The sequence below is a fragment of the Felis catus genome, chromosome A1 (genome assembly GCF_018350175.1).
Source record: "Felis catus isolate Fca126 chromosome A1, F.catus_Fca126_mat1.0, whole genome shotgun sequence".
NCBI classification, from domain to species: Eukaryota; Metazoa; Chordata; class Mammalia; order Carnivora; family Felidae; genus Felis; species Felis catus.
The window spans coordinates 180,557,574-180,574,878 of record NC_058368.1 but is presented as its reverse complement, the minus strand read 5'-3'; the positions used below and the strand labels follow the sequence as shown (position 1 = coordinate 180,574,878).

Genomic DNA, 17,305 nt, shown 5'->3' with positions numbered 1-17,305 from the left:
GGAAAGTGGGTTGGATTGCTCCTGGAGACTTCTGAATGCTGCCAGTCACAGAGTCAGAGGGAAATATTAGCTCCATGAGCCAGAGTGACAGCTGTGTGGGCTGGAGACAGAACAGAGCCCAGTGGGGGGGGCCTCCAACCACTCCCAGATGTTTATGTTAGACAATAGTGTACATAGTCATAAGCACAGAGCCTGACATTTTGTAAATGCCCAATAAATGGTAGCAATTAAGAATGGGTATGATTTCCAAGAGTCTGGGATTAGGGGGGAGGTGTTCTTAGAACCAATGGATCTCTGTTGGAAAAGGACCAAAGATACTTAGGGATAAAGACCTATTGATCCTTTGAAGCCCCAATTCTTATTAACATTTTTAGCTATCACTAAAGCATCTGGCAATATGGATTAAGGCTGAATGGCCTTGGGCATGGGCACTAGGGTGAAGGTGCCAAAGAAATAGAAGCCACTGTCTGCATCTTACCAGGAGAGTGCTAGAACAGGTGTTCCCCCAGGGCGTACCGAGTAGAGTCAAGGCTTAATTGAGAATGTTTCCTGGAGGATATATTTTGAATTGGAAGTTTGTGACTACAGGAATCATTGTTTCTGAACCTCATTGTTGTAATTAGTTGTGAAGGTTATTCAAGTAATTTACTACCAATAATTTTTCAAGCAATGAACTTGGGAAATAACTTCTTTTCTAAAGAGAGCAGATGCCAAGTTATTTCCCCATTCATTCATTTGCAGTCTTGGTTCATTTGCAGCCCAAAGTTCATTCTTCAATTGGGTGGTAATGTAGCTAGCACCCTAGTAATTATGCATATCTCAACAGAGTGCCTATGAGAAAGGGTTTTACCTTAAAAAGCTGAGAGCCACTGCTCTGGGTCTGCTAATCCATCCAGTATGTTCCCAAGTTCGAGAAGATCAAGAAGCTAATGCCCAATAGGGCATCCCCACCTCCACCCCCACAAGCCCTACTCCTTGTCAAGAGACACACGTTCGCTGTTTGTCTTGATCAGGTATTGCAGTGGACAAGAACGGACTCATGTACTTTGTTGATGCCACCATGATCCGGAAGGTTGACCAGAATGGAATCATCTCCACTTTGCTGGGCTCCAATGACCTCACTGCTGTCCGGCCACTGAGCTGTGACTCCAGCATGGATGTGGCCCAGGTGGGATTTACTTCTCATCACTGTGCACACCTGGTTCTTGGCCTGAAGTTCTCACGTGCAGCCTGTTTGGGTTGAAAGTGGAATGGGAGGAAGAGAGATAGATACAGATTACAGGGTGGTTTGTAGAAGGCTTGAGATGAACTAGGCAGCAAAATGGAATGAGAAATGTTAGACAAGAAAGAGAGAGAGAGCAAGAGAGAAAGGAAAGGGGGAGGGTGGGATTCAGTTCAAAAAGTGGAGCTAGTGACACACTCCAGCCGTGGCAGATTACAGGGTAGGAGTTACTGTGTAATTACCTCTCTTCTCCATCATTATTGCAGGTTTGAGAATGTACTATACAGTGTTATATGTCAATCAGAACTTCACTGTTAATCTAAAATGATTGCATCCTACTATATAAACCTTTACTTTGTGAAGTAGTAACTAGAGCAGAGCCCTCTACAATATTCCTCCAAGTGATATTCCTTTAGTATCAGTTCTTATGGGGGCAGAGAACAGCGGCTCACTTAAATGGACAGCAGGAGAAAATGATGTTTATTACATGGATCCTCAAACAACCTGGAATATATGCTTGCCCTTCCTATGAGGGCCTTTTCAACCTTCAATCAACCTCATTAATTTCAACTCAAATTCCACAACAAACTGAAACCTTGCCACAGTGATTTTCATTTCAGTTTTGCAGAGAAGGTCCAGTTCATTTCTTCAAGCGAATGCCCAAGTTGTAGTTCACTAGCCAGCCTGTGCATTGGCTGCCCTTGGGTCAGGGCCATCTTCCAAACAGCATGGCTTCTTTTGTGTATGAGATAAAAGTTCCACCTCTATATGAACATAGCCTCCTTAAGCCTATGGCTGGATGAGCAGAGGATAGAAGGAATTACTTTAGCCCCTTGTGCAGTGAATTATTTGTCCAACTATATATGACTCTGACCTTGGTCCAATCATCTGGGGCTGAGAAGAACATCAAGAGTAGAGCTGGTGACCTCCTCCAGCTATAGCAGATGATATAATAGGAGATGTTTGTTACTTGGCCTCTTCTTCATTGTGTACGCTCGACATGGGTAATGGGCAAGTGGTTTGATGATGGGTACTTCTTATACAGTGTGGTTAAAAAAGAAAGTTTTTTTTCACCAGTTGCATAAAACCAGTATAAGTGCCCTACAGTTCAATGTTGGGCATGTTAGAGGCTGCTCTTTAATGCCATGTCATCCACAGGTTCGCCTGGAGTGGCCAACAGACCTTGCTGTCAACCCCATGGACAACTCCTTGTATGTTCTTGAGAACAACGTCATCCTTCGAATCACTGAGAATCACCAAGTCAGCATCATTGCAGGACGCCCCATGCATTGCCAGGTTCCTGGAATTGACTACTCACTCAGCAAACTAGCCATTCACTCCGCTCTGGAGTCAGCCAGTGCCATTGCTATTTCTCACACTGGGGTCCTCTATATCACTGAGACAGATGAGAAGAAGATTAATCGTCTACGCCAGGTAACAACAAATGGGGAGATCTGCCTCTTAGCTGGGGCAGCCTCAGACTGTGACTGCAAAAATGATGTCAATTGCAACTGCTACTCAGGAGACGATGCCTATGCGACTGATGCCATCTTGAATTCCCCATCATCCTTAGCTGTAGCTCCAGATGGTACCATCTACATCGCAGATCTTGGAAATATTCGGATTAGGGCGGTCAGCAAAAACAAGCCTGTTCTTAATGCTTTCAACCAGTATGAGGCTGCATCCCCCGGAGAACAGGAGTTGTATGTTTTCAATGCTGATGGCATCCACCAGTACACCGTGAGCCTGGTGACAGGGGAGTACCTGTACAATTTCACATATAGTGCTGACAATGATGTCACCGAATTGATTGACAATAATGGGAATTCCCTAAAGATCCGTCGGGACAGTAGTGGCATGCCCCGCCACCTGCTCATGCCTGACAACCAGATCATCACCCTCACCGTGGGCACCAATGGAGGTCTCAAAGTCGTGTCCACACAGAATCTGGAGCTTGGCCTCATGACCTACGATGGGAACACTGGCCTCCTAGCCACCAAGAGTGATGAAACAGGATGGACAACTTTCTATGAGTAAGTACATTTGTAAAGCATTTCTTAAAAGTACCCTACCTTAGCTTGCAGCAGGATTGATTGTCCATGTAGATTTTAGAATTGTTTAGTCACATTAATGTGACTAACTTTAATGTCAACTTGTGGCCTCAAGATATTCATGTCCCCTCTCCCTGACTTCTAAGTGATTTGCACTGTTCGGTCTCTGATATTGAACTTCAGAGAACATCCTAACAAGAGCTCGAATTCCTATTGCCTGCTTGCCCCTCCAATTTCAGGATATTGGACATGCACAGCACCTGGGAGAGCAAGTGTTCATTAACTTTGCTGATTATTCATGTTTGCCATGGGTGCGGAAATTAGAATCTAAAAGGCAAGATCCTGGTGGGACTCCTGTAATTTGCCAGTAGGTCCAGCAACACACTTGATTGCACAGACAGGTAGATAAACTCTGAATTTCCTCTTTAGCAGAAGCAGATCAATACAGATAAAGTGCTAGGTATATTAAAAGATGTGAGAGCTGGTCATATTTCCCCTAACAATTATCTCATACTTAATAGTCCCACTGTTTGTTTTGCCAAAAAGCTGTTTTCCGTCACTCCTGCAGGCAGCGCTTTGTCATACTGCCTGCTGCTGCAGGTATTAACCAGTGGGATGCTGGTTGGGGAAAATTTCTAAGGCGTGATTCCCCCAGTCACCACTAAGTCTGGTATGGAATTTATAAGTATCTGGCTCTCCTTGACAGTGAAGCTTACTTGTATTTGGAGTCCTTGTTTGCTTTCCGTCTAGGTGTTGCTGCTGGCCAAGAACTTAGTAAGTTGGGTAGGGGTTGTCGGCAGAGGGAATGGGATACAAGAGAGAGAACAGAAGACCCTATTGTTGATCCACTTCTAGATTCAGGAATGTTCACTTCCAGTTGGTAGTCAAATGGGTTTGGGAGCATGCAAAGGAAGCTGTTGCCACCTGCTGGAAATTTACTGCGTTGTAGAATTGCTTTTCCTTGCTCTCTTTTTTTCTTTGGGCAAAGCTGTCTTTCTCAGATTTCTGAAGCATCCTAGCATCCTCCAGGGCACTGGGGCTTGATCAAACTTTACCAGCCAGTGACACTGTCCCTAAGGCACCATCTTAGTGCCATCTGTAACTCTCACACCAAGTTAGGTTAAAGCTATACTGTAACCCAAACACCTCATAGATTTTCACCTTCCTTTCTAGCAGTTCTACCTAAAGACCAATGCTTTTCAGAGACAATATGTTGTCTTGTCTGATTGAGGACAAACCAATGTCACTCTCAGAAGGCCAGTCTGAATTAGGCCTGACTTAGAGACTATAATAAAGAAGTTCAGCCTCAGGTACATCTTTAGACATTAGGTCTAACTGGGACAGTATTTTCCAGGAAGGGTCCCTAGTTTAACAAAAATATGGGCAGTACGCTTTTTAAAAGTGTTCACAAGTTACATAGAAACTGCATGATTTTTTTTTCTCTTTTGAAGAGCTGCTTTTTCATAGTGTAGGTAAATCCTATTATCAAATTGTCCATTATAGGGGTTCAAATGCATGAGGTTTTCCTGTTCCTCCTAAAATGATGGTGAACTTTTTTTGTTTCATGGTATTTTACATATGATCATCTGGAGAAGAGTAGCCTGTATCCCTGAAAGGCACAGGACCATACTTAAAATTACAACCACTCTTACACACATACTCTCTCTCTCTCTCTCTCTCTCTCTCCCTTATTTTAATCCTTGCCACTTGTTACCATCTGACATACTCTGTCCATCATGTACACATCATGGAGACAGGGATTCTCATCCATTTTGTTTCTAGTCATGCCCCCAGTGCCATGTACAATGCCTGGCATATAGTAGGCACTCAGTAAATACTTGAATAAATGAGTCAAAAGCAACCTTCAGCCCCACACAGGCCAAGGCTGTAGTAGTTCCCTTGAATGGCCTTGAGATCCCATTATAGGAATTCATAGCACCTTGAAACTATGTGTAGACTTATTTGCAAAAAGACCTGAATCTGAAGATACTCCTTGGGCAAGTAAGCATGGTTGTAGGAAACTTACTCTTTGAAAATTAGAGAGAACATGTTTTTCTTCCTGTGACCCCTGAGATCCTGGCCTCAGCCCCAAACTTCTGTTCCTCTGTGTAGAATCTCCAGTTTCTACCACTTCTCTCATAAGCACCATTGTATGTGTCCAGGTACATTGGAATTCAATCTTTGCCTGGATCCCAGACCACGAACTCCTCATACAAGTCCCTGCTTGACTGTGGGACTTGAGGATATTGTCTGTTGTCGAGTACTCCATTAGGCACCCCATAGGCAAACCCTTAAAAGTGTTTTATTTTCTTATTGAGGTAAAATTGATATATATTAGTTCCAAGTGTACAACATGATTTGATGTTTGTATATATTGTGAAATGATCACCACAGTAAATCTAATTAACATCTATCACTATAGAGTTATGAAAATTTTTCTTGTGATGAGAACTTCTAAGATTTATTCTCTTAGCAATTTTCAAATATGCAGTACAGTGCTATTACCTATCACCATGCCATACATTATATCCTCATATTTTTTTTAATGTTTGTTTATTTTTGATAAAGAGCATGAGCAGGGGAAAGGGAGAGAGAGAGGATCCAAAGCAGGCTCTGTGCTGACAGCAGAGAGCCCAATGCAGGGGTCGAACTCATGAACCGTGAGATCATGACCTGAGCCGAAGTCAGACGCTTCACTGAGTCACCCAAGTGCCCCTACCTCCTCATATTTATTTTATATCTAGAAATTTATACCTTTTGACCCTTTCACTCATCCCCCATTTCTGGTAACCACCACCATGTTCTCTGTGTCTATGAGTTCAGGGTTTTTTAAAGATTCCACATATAATATCATGTGGTATTTGTCTCTAACTTAGTTCACTTAGCATAATGCCCTCAAGGTCCATCCATGTTGTCATAAATTGCAAGATTTCATTCTTTTTATGGCGGAATGTATATATATACCACATCTTCTTTATCCATTCATCCACTGATGAACACTTAGGTTGTTTCCATATCTAGACTATTGTAAATAATGCTGCAATGAACATGGGCTGCATATATCTTTTTGAGTTTGGATAGATACCTAAAGTGGAATTGCTGGATTATATGGTAATTCTTTTTTTTTTTTTTTTTTTGAGGAACCACCATATTGTTTTCTATACTGGCTGCACCAATTTACATTCCTACCACCAAGGCACAAGGGTTCCCTTTTCTCCATATCCTCACCAACACTTACTTCTTTTTGATAAAAGACATTCTAATAGGTGTGAGGTAATATCTTATTATGGTTTTGATTTGCATTTCCCATTGCTTAGTGGTGTTGAGCACCTTTTCATGTACCTGTTGGCCATCCATGTGTCGTCTTTGGGAAAATGTCCATTCAGATCCTCTGTATATTTTTTAATCAGGTTGTTTGCTCTTGAATTGTATGAGGTTTTTTTTATATATATATTTTTTGGACATTAAAACTTTATCAGATATATGATCTGCAAATATTTTCTCCTATTCTGTAGGTTGCCTTTTCATTTTGTTGGTTTCCTTTACTATGAAGCTTTTTAATTTGATGCAGTCCCACATCTTTTTTGCTTTTGTTGCCTTTGGTTTGGGTGTCAAGTCAAAAAATTGCCAAGACTGATATCAAGGAGCTTACCACCTGTTTTCTTCTAGTTTAATGGTTTTTATCCTTTTGAGTTAATTTCTGTGTATCGAGTAAGATAATGGCCCATTTTCATTATTTTGCATGTGGCTGTCCAGTTTTCCCAATACCATTTATTAAAGAAACGGTCCTTTCCCCATTGTATATTCTTAGCTCCTTTATGGTAAACTAATTGACCATATATGTGTGTGTTTATTTCTGGACTCTCTATTTTGCTCTATTGATCTGTGTATCTGTTTTTATGCTCATAAAAACTGTTTGATTACTGTTTTGATTACAATAGCTCTGTAATTTAGTTTGAAATCAGGGAGCAAGATGCTTCCAGCTTTGTTTCTTTCTCTCAACATTGCTTTTGTGGCTCCATACAAACTTTAGAACTATTTGTTCTATTTCTCTGAATAATTCCATTGGAATTTTGTTAGGGATTGCATTGATTATTCCAGTCCATGAACAATGGACTATCTTTCATCAATGTCATAGCTTTTAGTATAAGAGGTCTTTTATGCCCTTTGTTAAATTTTTTCCTAGCTTTTTTTATTCTTTTTGATCCAATTGTAAATGGGATTGACTTTCTGCTAGTTTGTTCTTAGTATATAGAAACACAATGGTATTCTTCAACTTTACTGAATTTATTGGTTCTAAGTTTTTAGGTTAAGTCATCATCTGCGAATAATGACAGTTTTACTTCTGTCTTATTTGGATGCACTTCATTTTCTTAGTTGTCCTGTCTTGTTCCTGATCTTAGAGGAAGATTTCAGTTTCCCACCAGTGGGTATGGTGTTGTATGTGGATCCGTCATATATGACCTTTGAGGTACATTCCCTCTATACCCACTTTGTTGAGAGTTTTGGTCATTAATGGGTGTTGGATTTTGTCAGATGCTTTTTATGCATCTGTTGAACCATCCTTGCATCCCTGGAATACATCTATCAATGTACTATTGAATATGATTTTCTGTATTTGATTTAAATATGAATATGTTGGAGTATCTATATTCATCTGAGATATTCATTTTCTTTTTGTGTGGTGCCCCTATCTTGGTAGCAAGGTAATGCTGGCCTCATAAAATGAGTTTGGAATAGTTCCTTCAAGAGTTTGAGAAGGATTTCTATCAATAAGTTTTTCAATGTTTGGTAGCATTCACCAGTGAAGCCATCTGGCCCTGTAGTTGTGTTTGTTGGAACGCTTTTGATTACTGATTGAAACTCCTTGGTAGTAATCTGTTATGATCTTTTGTATTTCTGTCATATCAGTTGTAACATCTCTGATTTTTGAGAACTCTTGTCTTTTAAGGTTGGTCAATTTTATCTTTTAAAAAAAAACAACTCTTAGGCATTTACTATTTCATTTAAATACCTTTTGTTTCTAATCAGAAAACCTAACAGTCAGGCATATTGGTTAGAAATAATTCCTAAAATAGGGGAACATACAAACACAGGTAGAAAAACCACCCTTAATGTTGTGATGTCTATATTTTAAGACAATTCCGTCTATATATACTCATTATACTATCAGTGGAATATATTTTTATACTCCACTCAATAATATACATTTTTTCATTCCAATAGATAGAAATCACTGTCATCAATTTTTGTGGCTTTATAGGTAGCTATCTACCTAATCATTTAACAAATTTGTCACTATTAGTAAATAACATCTTTGAGAGGCAGTTTCTTTAATAGATAAGAAGACAAAAGGGAGTCCCTTTGACCTGGAGGGCCTGACTCCCATCTGTGTCTATAGTGGTCCAGTTAGTGTAATATCTGTACCACCTATTGCCTAGTGCCCTGGGCAAGTGATGAGGGTAGAGCCAAACGCTGGGCCCTTCATTCAAAGCTCTTCCCTCCCTTTGTCCAACTGGCCACCCAGCTTAATGTGGTTCTGTTCTCTGCCTTCAAACATCCCGGGAAGCAAAAATTTCTTATCATGTTTTCTCAAATCACTTACTGTCTTTCTGAAGCCATTTTCCATCCATATTTGCTTCCATAGTTCTAAGCAACAAAGCCAGATAGGCCATAATGGTTCTGTTCATATGCTGTACAAGCTTCAGTCTCCATCACTGAGAACTTACCACCTTTGTCCCCAGTCCAGAGGGAGTCACACCTAAAGGTTAAGCAAACTACCTTCTTTCCTCTACCTTCCTCCCCTCTCTGGTAACAGATATCTCTACTAACAGATATCATCTGGGAAAGCTCAAAGGCCTCTATGCTCAGACCTTAAAAAGAGTCTCTTACTTGGGCATATGGAAGGTCCAGCTTTCTGATTACAATGAAACTTTCAGAGTGGGAAAATGTTCCACCAAGTGGAATAGCAAGGCTTTTTGCTAAAGGAGGCAGAAAAAACAATTCCACAGTTCAAGAAAAAAGTAAAGATGACATACAGATAAAGGAAAAGGGCCCAATTTCAGGCAACTTTCTAGCAGCAGAACTTGATCACTGGTATACGTAGACTTGGGTGATGTCAAGTAATTCATTGGGAAAACTGTCTAAGAAGGCTGCTTGGGGAGCTGTGGTTAGTTTGGGACTATAAAACCAGAGAGAGGGTTATAGGCAGCCAGACCTGCTGTGCTTGAGCCAAGGCCTGGAGGTGATATTTGGCCTAGGTTGACTGTCCAAAGGACTTTGAGGTGGCAAGTGAGATGAAATTGTATGAGCATAGATGGTCTCCAATGCCAGGTCTTGCTGATTGTGACAAGGAGCCTCTGTGTGATACACTACCCAGCCATTCTACCTTCCAACCTCTCTCTCTGGCCTTGTGAGGTTCTGAGTGGTGGGAAAGCCTTCAGCTCAAGTAACTGTGCTTCCAACCAGTGTGTCTGTCTTCCAGCTATGACCACGAGGGCCGCCTGACCAATGTGACACGCCCCACAGGGGTGGTGACCAGTTTGCACCGGGAAATGGAGAAATCCATCACCATTGACATTGAGAACTCCAACCGTGATGATGATGTCACTGTCATTACCAATCTGTCTTCAGTGGAGGCCTCCTACACGGTGGTACAAGGTAAGCCCCTGCCCATTAAACTCACCCACAGACCCCAGGCAAGCCTGGGAGGACCTCCAGAACCGTGGAACACCTATTACCTTGCTATTTTACTCAAGTGTCCACAGAAAACAAATTCTACAAGAGGTCAGTCTTGTAGAAAATGACTTAATCAGATTCAGAAGAATGTCATCTATACTAAACGAAATGTCCAGGAATTTAGGAATGTCTACATACTTATCTGAAAATGTCAGTTGTCATACCCACTTGCTCTTACCTCTCCATCATCAGCACTCCCCACTAACCCAACACACAGAGTTAGCTTCTCAAGGGCTATTTATCCTCTTGGGTTCACCTCTTCCTTTTTTGGCTCCATTCTGGTGCCACTTGTTTGTTGAGTTGATTGTCCTGGAATCAAAGCCTTTAGCAATCTCTTGCCAAGACTGGGATCACAAAGGTTTCTGACCACCCCATAGTTAGTATTGCTGTTTGACATGACACAAATTCCAGGACAAGCACAAGAGCTGGCAAGAAAAGGAATTGTGCAGATTAATTTTTCCTTTAATTAAGATATAATGTCAGTGGGCTAGCCCGTTGTCAGAGGATAAAAGTGTCCTCTCAGTAGATAAATGGTGACATTTCTGCACTATTATCCCACGACAGAGCCTGTTTCAATGACTCTATTTCTGCTCTGCCAAATGATTAATGATGTAGATTCTGTCTTTCTGCATGATGGCTGCAGTTGCAGGAGTGACAGATACACATTTGCTCACAATCCCAAAAGTCAGCATCTCAGAGGCCAGCCCAGCTGGACTCCTTTGCCCAAATAATCAGGAAGAAACGTATCTGTGAAAGGAGTTTTGGACTCACATTTCCTTCCTGGAACTTTTTGATAAGGAAAAGGTCAGAAGTCTGATTGACTAGTGTAGATTCTCTTTGGGGAGATAAACGCGTGTTATCAGCACCCCCTAGCTCAGTCTACCTTAAGCTGTTTGAATCTCTTCAGAGTTCGCTTAAGTAAAGGTGGCATCATAGTGGAGTCAGCAGCAGAAGCATGAGGGACAAGAAGGTTGCTTTTTTTCTCCTGATCTGATCTGTAGCTAGACCATCCACTTCAGGTTAGGTGGTAGGCAAAAGGGGGGAAAAATTAAGTCATTTTTTTTTTACTATTTAAAACATATATGTTAAAGATTAGGGATTTGATTGACACAAATTGTGTAGGCAATAGACATCTTTAAAGGTACTATTAATAGTATTCAGTGAGTAAAAGAAAAATATCACAGCATAATTATTTCTGGAGTGCCACATATTAATAATGTTTTTCTTTCCATGGATCAGTAGCATCTCTGCTACTCACCTTAACATTGTATGGGTGCTAATTGAAGGCAGCCTTAGACTGACAGCTGCAAAGTACCATGGAAACCTATAAAAATAGGGGTTCTGTTCTCTTATGACTAACAGAGTGGATAATTTCTTTCCATATCCCCACCCCCACTTACATTTCTCCAGATCAAGTGCGGAACAGCTACCAGCTCTGTAATAACGGTACCCTGAGGGTGATGTATGCCAATGGAATGGGTGTCAGCTTCCACAGTGAGCCCCATGTCCTAGCAGGTACCATCACCCCCACCATTGGGCGCTGCAACATCTCCCTGCCCATGGAGAATGGCCTAAATTCCATTGAGTGGCGCCTAAGAAAGGAACAGATTAAAGGCAAAGTCACCATCTTTGGCAGGAAGCTCCGGGTAAGTGATTCCACCCTGTCACCACGAAGCAGTAGGGGATACACACCCTTTGCTCAGGAGCTGAGCAAATTTCCTAGGTCCCAAGCCTCCATTACTCCTTTCTTCCCTGGAAAAGACAAAGTCTTTCCCTCAGAAGATAGAAGCCCAGTCCCTTTGGGAAAACCTCTCCATTGCCTAGGAGAAAACAAGGTGGGGATTTACCTTATGCTCTAGCTAGAGATAGCTTCAGTCTTCTTGTCACACTTGCCATCTTCTTTCTCAACTTCCACTCTTTGGCCAATTTGACAAACGACTTAGCACCGAGTGCCAGTGCCTACTGTGTGCTGAGGAATTTGATGAATACTGAAAGAACACAAATTTTATAATGTACTCTTTACACTCAAGGAGTTAACAGTCCAGTAGAATAGATAGATGCAGGATAATCCAATGGGATAAGTGAGAGGAACATCCAGGGCCTGATGGAATCACAGAGCAGGAGAGATTGCCCAGCCTAAGGTGATAAGGGGAGGCTTCCCAAGAGGAAGTAACAAGCTAACCAAGCAGAAAGTTTTAACAAACCATAGCTTCCCCAGACTAGGCAACTGACCCCAAAGTTACTTCTTTTAAAAACAAAGACACAATACTCATTGAGGATTCCGTGAGGCAAGCAGTATGTTAAGTGCTTTACTTATTTTCAACAACCGCATGGGGATAGTTATCCCTGTTTTTCAGATAAAGAAACACAGGCTCTGGGAGCTACATAACCCGTCCAAAGGCACCATGGCTAGAAAATGGCAAAGCCAGGACTCAGTCCCAGTTCCATATTTGTGTCTGGCTCACTAGCCAGTATTCTTCACCACCAAGCCCCATAGCTTCCTGTTTAAATTCATAGTCATCCAGATAATCGGGGTCCTGCCCTACTCACTCATCTGACTGATTTTTAACATCATGCTAACCTCTTTCCCCATGGTGGGGGGGGGGGGGGGCAGGGATCCCAGTCTTCACCAAATTCACATATTCACTAAACACCTACCACTTGTCAGGCACTGAAGATCTATATGACACACCAAGCCTACCCTCCTGCAGCTTACAGTCAGGGATGGGGGAAAGGGACAAGAAGGGCAGATAGTGAATACAGTGATAAATAACTAAAATAATTATGATTAAGATAAGCACTAGGAAGACAGTAAACAATGGAAAAGAGTAGAAGTGTCACCATCAGCGTAACTTTTGCCTGTTATTGGATTGAAATCCACCCGGCCCAGGTTACCTCCCTGCAGAGCCAGGCCACTGCATATTAAGATTCTGCTTTCATCTAGCTGGAGTTTCATTGTTCACATTAGGTTATCAGCAGTCTCCCATGTTTTCCTTCCAACGCTGGTATCTGCAAAGTTGCAAACGGCACTATCTTCCCAAAGACAAAAAATGAAATGAGATTAGTAGCTAAATCCTTAATGACTGGATTTCAGGCCTGTGTAATTGATTTTTGATATGCTGTACTGTAGAAGTTGATTATAAGTAGTAATCGTGCCTTTTCTCTGATAAATCAGTTATGCTTTTTGACTAAGTTTTCCAAATAAAGATAAATGTGGCCCTAAAATAAAATGGCTATAATCCCAACACTGAATATTAAAAATCTTAATAATGGTACTTGTGGTAATTAGCAGAAGTTAGGCACGCAAATCTTATAACTGAATTTCTGCCAGGTTTAGATTTGCTGGCATCATGTTTATGCAAATCAAAACACAGCTTTATCTATCAACACCTCAACATTTAATTGTCTGGTGTTAGTTCCTGTAACAATAATCACATATCCATTTAGCTCTCTTAAATGAAAATCACTATGAGATTATAACAGGTTGAGTGGACTGAAAATGTAATTTGAAAATGAGGGAGAAAGCCTGGAATTTATTTGCATCTCATTTATTTTAATTCAATTCATAAATTGTTTAGTGAATGAAATAAAAGCAACTCCTAGAAATTGCAGGAGAGCAAAGCAATTGCAAGAAGGTGTAAAGGAAAGGTGAGGCAGGATGTGGATCAAGAGAACTGGGGAGTGTCCTTTTTGTCAGATTCTTTATGAGCCCAGGGCAGGGAAGTTTGCAGCCCCTGAACCACAGGTACCTGTTGGCCCCCACAAGGCAAGCAGTTTCTTCTCTCCTTACCTCCAGGCCTGACATTTCTTTTCACTCCGTCTTGACTTCCATCGTCAAATGGACTCTTAGAGGAGAACATTACATTTTATAGCTGTAATTGTTTTCCTGTGTATAACTAACACATTTTTTTTAATTTTCTCCTTGATTTAAGTCTCCTCTGCATTTGGGCTGCAAATTAAACCAATATTATAAATTCTTTTAAAAAGATGTGGGCTAAGTGCCAACTATATGCCAAGCACTATGGAGGTGAGAGAGAGAAAACTAAATCCTCACCAGTAAAGAGCTTGCAATCTAGTAGAGAGGCCAATGTAAACAGTGTGGTGTAAGCTGTAACAGAGGCAGTGTCACAAGGAACACTGGATAGTTCGTTGTGTCAGGAGGGGATGAGATGAGGCCAGATAATAAATAAGCCCTGAAATCTCAGGAGCTTACCACATCACCTTCCACATAAGGCAGGCAGCTTGACCTAGTGATGATTCACAGCATTTGCTGTCTTGTGACCCCGCCACAGTAAGCAAATGACCTCTCAGGTTGCTCTGGAAGGAACAAGAGGCTGAATGAGCAGAGATGGACATGGTGTACATCACTTCCACCCACCCTAGTGAGAACGTTTCCACTGAACTGCACAGAAGCCTAGGAAATGTTGTCTTTCTGGGTGCCTAAGAAGAAAAAAACCAAAAGAGTTGAATACATAGCAGGTTCTCTGCAACCTCATACAGAAAGGCTGGAATCAGTTCTGCAGAGCAGTGGGAATTAGCCTGGCAAAGATACAGGGAAGGAGTGATGAGACCAACAGTGTTGCCTGTGAGACAACAAAGAGGTCCAAAAAGGGAAGAGCATTTCAGGAAACCTTAACTCAGTTTGGCCATGGGGAAGGGGAATGTGTTACATTGTGGTGCAGGAAAAAAAAAAATGAGTTGGCCAGAGACAGCACATGGAAAAGCATATTTTGCTAAGCTGACATTTATCAAGAGGACTATGGGGAGCTGTTCCAGGGTTTGATTAGCAGAGTGATGTGTTGGGATGTGTAGTCTTAGAAAGACCTCTCAGGCTTCCTTAGATGTGGAGGATGATAGATCAGAAGGGGACAAGATAGGAAGACAGGGACAGCACAGAAGCAATTGCAGTAATCCAAACAAAGAACTAAATCACTAACACTAAAGAGAGAAAGAAGAGGGAAGGAAAGATCTGAGAGCGATTTAGTACACATAATTAACAGGATTTGACAAGTAGCAGGGTTGCTGTATCATGCTCTCCTTTTGAGGGTTCCTCTCCCTAGTCATATGGACTGGGAAACTGAGTGGCTGTCTAGACTTTGTGAGGTGGCCTACTAGGCTTTGTAGGAACTGAAACACATGACAGACACGTGGCATTCTGGCAGCCCCAGCCCTGACTCTTGGAATAGGGAAGAAAGTGTTGCTCCTTCATGGAAAGCAGGGAATTTGCAGAGAACCTGTGGTGCAGCAACTGAGGGTATCAAGCATTGAAGACAACAGACTTACCTTTCCAGGGACTATCAAGCTCCTAGAAGTCTGGCCAGGTGAATTATGCAAGGCCCCAAGGCTCTGAGCTTCCCTAGGATTCAGAAGAAACCAAAATTTCCAGTGAAGCTACCATGATAGACCAGTGCCCAGTGAAATTCTAAGCCACCTAGGTAGCCCTCCTCCCAGCAATCCAGTCAGGAACATCTCTTAGGTGAGTAATGTGTCAATAGCATTTCCATATAGGCTGGTCTAATGTAAAATGGTAATATAGACCATCAAAGAACCACATCCTTCCACCAAAAACTTTATGATGCTTCAACAAAATTTGGAGTGCTAGTCCCTTCTTCCTGGCCCAAACTCAATGTGAGAATAATTTTCATTATGTCTCCTAAGGATGTCTCAAGTAATCTCATTTGAAAGAGTCTTTTCCACTACACTCCTTTCTCTGTTCTCCCCAGCCTTGCAAAAGCACATGAAACTGTTGTATCAGGGCATCTATAAGCTCCATGAGCACAGGAACCATCTCACTACTGTATCCCTGGTGACAAGTGCCATGTGGTAGGCACTCAGATAATAGATGAAGAAGAGGTGAGGACATGCCTCCTTAAGGCTCCTCCTGAATTCCCTCCCCCCACCTTTCACCCAAAGCAGGCATGAGTTCACCAACACATTTGCCCTATATCTGTCAGGAATCTTTCCACTGCAAAAGACAGGAAGTACACTCAAACTAGCATAATAAAAAAGGGGCATTCATTGTCTTGCCTAATGGGTCCCCAAAGGCCCAAATGATGTCATCAGGCTGATATCTCTTTTTCTCTCTTTCTCATGGTCCCCTTTCATCCAGCATTATTTCTCTTGGCAGTTGGCCTCATTTTCTCCCGTGGTAGACCAATGACCTCTCCACACTGAGGGTTCAGGCAGAGTTGGCCAAAATTGACTTCAGACTGACATCAACTTAGCTTACTGAACCCAGAGGAAAGGATCTCCCACAGCACTTATATTTAAAAAATGGTAATAATCCCAGGTGTCTAACCTGGTACAGATGCAGATCTACGATTGGCCAGGATTGGGTCACACATGGACACATGTATCTTGTGATGGACATCTCAGTAAAAACATCTAAACACAGGAAACCTTACAGAAATGGGGTGCTACACCCAAATAAGGAAGATAGCAGGTTAAATATCTCTCTCTCACACACATACACACACCAAATATATTCTACATCCCTCCAGAGCCTAATCTGTAAGATAAAACTCCTGGCCCTGAGGGTTTATTAATGCATCTCCACCAGAAAGTCTTTTTCTAGATTTTTTGGAAGAACAGAAACTAACCTTCTCTTCTACTGAGAATTAAAACTTCAGCTTTTTCCTGAAATGGATTTAGTGCATGATTCTCTCTGAAAAGGAAGCATACAACCACCCTCTAGGATATTTCCTCCTGATTACAATTTGCTGGGAGACTGTAGAAGTAAGAAACAACTACATGAGTAGGTAGCAGAACAAAAGAAAAATCACTTCTAAGATCATCTTCCATCATGATAGTGGTATTAGTGTTCTTCCCAAGAAGAGGTGGGAGTTAGTAATTTTGTTTTTGGTTTTCATGGGATTAATATGACATTGTAATTACACACTGGCTTGTGTTAGTTTTGCCTTTGTGCCAAATGACAGTGACATAGGACTGAGATGGGAGGCAACTGTGCATGCAGACACATGCTTGTGAACGCAATTCTGCATGGAGCCCACTCAAGCAGCTCTGTTAACACTCACAGTTATCATGAAAGCCTGAATTTTACCAGCCCCTTCCTGCCACAGTGCTTTCATCCTGCACCAATAGTTTATATTCCAAACATCTGAGTTTTGGCACTGTACTAGGCACTCAGTGTATATTGGTGAACCAAAGAGACAAGACTCAATGTGAGTAGTGCCTGTGCAGACAGGACTTTGTGATAAATTTAATACCAACTTAATATATAATTAGAAGGGCAAGCCTCTGCAAACACGTGAAACAACGTATTCCCCAACCAAGT

The 17,305-nt window shown here is 41.7% G+C and overlaps 1 protein-coding gene and 1 long non-coding RNA gene across 20 annotated transcripts in view; one reads left to right on the top strand and one right to left on the bottom strand.

Moving 5' to 3' along the window:
* Window positions 1-17,305, top strand: part of TENM2 (teneurin transmembrane protein 2) — a 2,391,334-nt gene that overhangs the window by 2,331,922 nt on the left and 42,107 nt on the right. For all 17 annotated transcript variants that reach the window (XM_045040340.1, XM_045040320.1, XM_045040321.1 and 14 more), the window contains 4 exons: window positions 1,014-1,168; window positions 2,381-3,255; window positions 9,758-9,933; window positions 11,422-11,657. In XM_045040340.1, the coding sequence (XP_044896275.1) occupies window positions 1,014-1,168; window positions 2,381-3,255; window positions 9,758-9,933; window positions 11,422-11,657 (1,442 nt within the window). The remainder of the gene's footprint in view (window positions 1-1,013; window positions 1,169-2,380; window positions 3,256-9,757; window positions 9,934-11,421; window positions 11,658-17,305) is intronic.
* Window positions 11,468-17,305, bottom strand: part of LOC123380849 — a 57,606-nt gene continuing 51,768 nt past the window's right edge. Inside the window, exons 3-6 of one of the 3 annotated variants that reach the window (XR_006587166.1) lie at window positions 15,295-15,367; window positions 12,907-14,328; window positions 11,859-11,999; window positions 11,468-11,603 (exon numbers count right to left, since the gene is read on the bottom strand). This is a non-coding gene — a long non-coding RNA (uncharacterized LOC123380849). Of the gene's footprint in view, window positions 11,604-11,858; window positions 14,329-15,294; window positions 15,368-17,305 lie in introns of all 3 variants that reach the window. The other 2 variants (XR_006587168.1, XR_006587160.1) reach the window with 2 other exon arrangements.